This window comes from Otolemur garnettii, unplaced genomic scaffold (assembly GCF_000181295.1).
Source record: "Otolemur garnettii isolate 467f Iridium unplaced genomic scaffold, OtoGar3 scaffold00011, whole genome shotgun sequence".
In the NCBI taxonomy this organism is placed as follows: domain Eukaryota; kingdom Metazoa; phylum Chordata; class Mammalia; order Primates; family Galagidae; genus Otolemur; species Otolemur garnettii.
In genome coordinates this window covers 16,323,637-16,328,267 of record NW_003852406.1, presented here as the reverse complement: position 1 = coordinate 16,328,267, position 4,631 = coordinate 16,323,637, and the positions used below count along the sequence as shown (strand labels likewise).

Here is a 4,631-nt window from a genome sequence, read left to right as displayed (position 1 = left end):
TTGTCTTTGTTGTTTGGCAGGCCTGGGCTGGATTTGAACCTGCCTGCTCCGGTGTATGTGGCAGGCACCCTAGCCGCTTGAGCTATAGGCACTAAGCCAGGGCAGGAGGAAGTTTAGGTACTGATTTGGGAAGAAGTAGGGTACAAAGGAGAGAGATGCATAAGTAAAAAAACTTGTATGAGATCCCATTCGTGTAAAATTTTATTTATGTATATTCATATAATAAAATTAATAGAAATGACCCTTGCAGGAATTCCCTAACTGACCAAATTTTAAAATCCTACTAATTTCAGTTATTGTTTTAGAGAAGAATGTAAAGGGGATGTCCCTAAGTCTTTGATGCTAGAAATGGAATTTGGGGCCTTACCCCTAGATTCTTTTTTTTTTGACAGAGCCTTAAGCTATCCCCTTGGGTAGAGTGCCGTGGCATTACAGCTCACAGCAACCTCCAACTTGTGGGCTCAAGCGAGTCTCCTGCCTCAGCCTCCCAAGTAGCTGGGACCACAGGCGCCTGCCACAACTCCCGGCTATTTTTTTGGTTGCAGCCGTCATTGTTGTTTGGTGGCCCAGGCTGAATTCAAACCCGCCACCTTAGGTGTATATGGCTGGTGCCTTAGCCACTTGAGCCATAGGCGCCGAGCCTTATCCCTGGATTCTTGAATCCACTTCTACCTATATAGCATAGATGCTCTAATGTTTTACTTTTACTATTTTTTTCTTTCCAGTTGGAAATCTACATTTCTGAAGGAACCCACTCAACAGAAGAAGACAGTAAGTGAATGTTGAAACATTTAAAAACTATTTCAAAAAAAAAAAATTCAGATAATGTTTTATCTTGGATACTAGTTGTTCTGCCAGCCAAGTTATTTGCTGGATCATTTGTAAAAAAGGACACAATCGGCTCCGCACCCATAGCTCTGTGCTTAGGGCACTGGCCACGTGCACTGGGGCTGGTGGGTTCAAACCTGGCCAGGGCCTGCTAAACAACAGTGACAACAATAGCAACAACAACAACAAAAATAGCCAGGCATTGTGGCAGGCATCTATAGTCCCAGCTACTGGGAAGCTGAGGTAAGAGAATCACTTAAGCCAAGAACCCATGGATGTTGACAGTTTAGGCAAATGGCCACACATCTGTAAAGAATATCCAGCTTTAGGGACCTTGAATTATGAGCTCTTATGAAGACTTGATGCTTTGCTTTGGTGACAAGATAGAGAACTGTGTACTTGAAATTGAAGCAAGTAGGACGCCAGCCCCATATACTGAGGGTGGCAGGTTCCAACTCACCCCCAGCCAAACTGCAATAGAAAAAAAAAACAAACCTGCCATTGTGACAGGCAGCTGTAGTCCCAGCTACTTGGGAGGCTGAGGCAAGAGAATTGCCTAAGCCCAAGAGCTGGAGGTTGCTGTGAGCTGTGATGCTACGGTACTCTACCAAGGGCAATAGAGTGAGACTCTGTCTCTAAAAAAAGAAAAGAATATGGAGATCTGTCTTTTGAACTCTTCCATTAAGGGTACTATTAACAAATTATACACAACATAGTGGGCCAATACCTTTATTATGCGAGGATCCTTACAAACATTTTTTTTTTTAAAAAAAGGCCTAGTAGATTACTAAGAGAGATGAACAGAAAATTCACGTAAGAAAGCAAATAAATAAACATGGAAAATACTCTGTTTTACTATCTATCAAGGAAATGATGATTACAGCATTAATTTGGAGCCATTTTTTACTTTTCCTTTTTTATATATGTGTATATACATTAGAACCTCTATAGTTGGCCACCTCCCTACAGTGACCACCTCCTTAAGTTGACCTAATTGGACATGTATCACAGGTACATATCAGTACTGTGGGCCTAGTTCCTTGTGTTGACCACCCTCTTATATTAATCAGTTTGTTTCTTGGGTAGTTTGTTACAGGCAACTATATATTTTTTTGTTTGTTTGTTTGTTTTGAGACACAGCCTCAAGCTGTCACCCTGGGTAGAGTGCTGTGGCATCACAGCTCACAGCAACCTTAAGGCAAGTCTCCTGCATCTGTCTCCCAAGTAGCTGGGACTACAGGCGCCTGCCGCAACACCTGGCTATTTTTTGGTTGCAGCCATCATTATTGTTTGGCAGGCCCAAGCTGGATTCGAACCCGCCAGCTCAGGTGTATGTGGCTGGCGCCTTAGCCACTTGAGCCACAGACGCCGAGCCCAGGCTACTATATTTGTTTTTATTAATGATACCAGATACTGGCTGGGCATCAGGATGCATGTCTGTAATCCTAGCACTTGGGTGGGGCTGATGTAGGAGGATCACTTGAGGCCAAGAGTTTGAGACCAACCTGGGCAGCAAAGGGACAGGAAGAAAGATGGTAATAAAGTCACTATAAAAACTAAAAAAATTTTGCCCCGGAGTTTGAGGCTGCAGTGAGCTATAATCATGCCACTATACTCCAGCCTGGGCAACAGAGGAAGACACTATCTTTAAAAAAAATAAAGAATGGTAATAAAAGTAAAAAATAATGCCAGGTATTGCTGGCAACCTGAAAGCTCATATATTGCTATTGATGGTAAATAATTTGGAAAGTAATTCATATTTTTTTTGGCCAGGGCTGGGTTTGAACCCACCACCTCTGGCATATGGGGCCGGCACCTTACTCCTTGAGCCACAGGCGCCACCCTGGAAAGTAATTCAAAGAGACAAATTAAGGCATAAAAATACTCCTACCTATTGATTTTTAAAGAATGTTTTCCAAAAGAAGGCTTTATGTTTAAAGGTGCTCATTGTAGCATAGTCTTCATACTTTAATTTAGAATACCTACAGGCTTGGTGCCTGTGGCTCAAGTGGCTAAGGTGCCACCACATACACCTAAGGTGGCGGATTTGAATCTAGCCCAGCCCACCAAACAACAATGCCGGCTGCAACCAAAAAAAATTGCCAGGCGTTGTGGTGGGCACCTGTGGTCCCAACTACTTGGGAGGCTGAGGCAGGATACTCTCTTGAGCCCAGGAGTTGGAGGTTGCTATGAGCTGTGATGTCACAGCACTCTACCCAGGGGGACAGCTTGAGGCTCTGTCTCAAAATAAAAAAATAAAAAAAGAAGAATACCTACAATGTTTACCATAATTTAAAATTTAGATTTAAGCGGGGGGAAACAATTTTCAAAATTGTATTACTTTGAATGTACCTGTATAGAAATATGTACAGCAGAACCTCTGTAAGTTGACTATCTAAGGGACTGCAACAAAACGGTTAACATGTCTCTGAGCCCATACTCAGTGGTTAAGGTGCCAGCCATATACACCGGGGCTAGCGGGTTTGAACCCGGCCAGGGCCTGCTATAACAATAGTGACAACAATAACAACAACAAAAAAATAGCCAGACGTTGTGGCAGGCACCTGTAGTCCCAGCTACTGGGGAGGCTGAGGCAACAAAATCACTTAAGCCCAAGAGTTTGAGGTGACTGTGAGCTGTGATGCCACGGCAGTCTACCAAGGGCAACAAAGTGAGACTGTCTCAAAAAAAGAAAAAAAAAAGGTGGTTAACATAAGGAACTAGGCCTACTATACATTTGGTTCCTGTCTGGCCTATGAAAGTTCGGTCAACTTAAGGAGGTGGTCACTGTAGGGAAGTGGTTCAACTATGGAGGTTCTACAGACTGGACAAAGATCAGAAAGAAAGATGTGAAAGCAATAGGATTATAGGAGATATCTTCCTCTTCAGTCTTCCTTCTAGACCTTGGAAATTACATTATGAGTAATTGGCCAAAAACAGTTTTAGGTTCTCAGGGAGTTAAGTTTTTTGTATTAGCAGGCTAATAAAAATACCATCTAGCACTATATATTAACACAATTCTCTGCTACCTTTTGTCTGTGTGTTTTTCAGTCAATAAGCAGATAAATGACAAAGAGCGAGTGGCGGCCGCCATGGAAAACCCCAACTTACGGGAAATTGTGGAACAGTGTGTCCTTGAACCTGACTGATAGCTGTTCTAAGAGCCACCAAACTGTAACTGATCTATTTGTTTAAACTCTTTGTATAATGTGAAAGACTCATGTTTAATACATAGGTGATTTATATCTTCAAACATTTTTTTAAAGAATTATTTCCAAGCAAAATTTACTTATAAGGTAGTACCTAATTTGTTCAGTGTTTAACATTCTCAGGATTTGTAACATTTAAATGATCAGACAGAACAATATTTTCTAGTTATTATGCGTAAGATGAGTTGCTATTTTTCTGATGCCCATTCTGATACAACTACTTTTCATGTCAAATATCTACGTGCCCAAATGCATTCAATTTAAATCATTATTCTGTAAAATAAATAAAATGATGATTCTTATAATAACTCACTTAAAATGTTTTTATTGAACTATTAGTAAATTCCAGTGTAAATGTCAACTCCTGAAAGATATTTCCAAAGCTTTATTTTTGCTGATTATTATGTAGGATCAGAGATCTGAGAACCAAAAGGAACTCTTAAGATCAGGCCCTGCCTGCCCTTATGGAGAGTCCTGGACCCATTTATAGATGAGGATCAAATGTGGAGAGGGCTGGGTGATGTGCACAATTTTGAAGGTCAACAAATCCCCCAAAGAGGGCGGTGTCTGTGGCTCAAGGAAGTAGGGCGCTGG

General features: G+C 41.5%; 1 protein-coding gene across 1 annotated transcript in view; it reads left to right on the top strand.

Moving 5' to 3' along the window:
- The window catches only part of FAM96A (family with sequence similarity 96 member A), a 24,586-nt gene extending 20,244 nt beyond the window's left edge, over window positions 1-4,342 (top strand). The window contains exons 3-4 of the mRNA XM_003784408.3: window positions 686-771; window positions 3,880-4,342. Coding sequence (XP_003784456.1) covers window positions 686-771; window positions 3,880-3,977 — 184 coding nt within the window. The 3' untranslated portion in view covers window positions 3,978-4,342. The remainder of the gene's footprint in view (window positions 1-685; window positions 772-3,879) is intronic.
- Window positions 4,343-4,631: the final 289 nt, after the last annotated feature.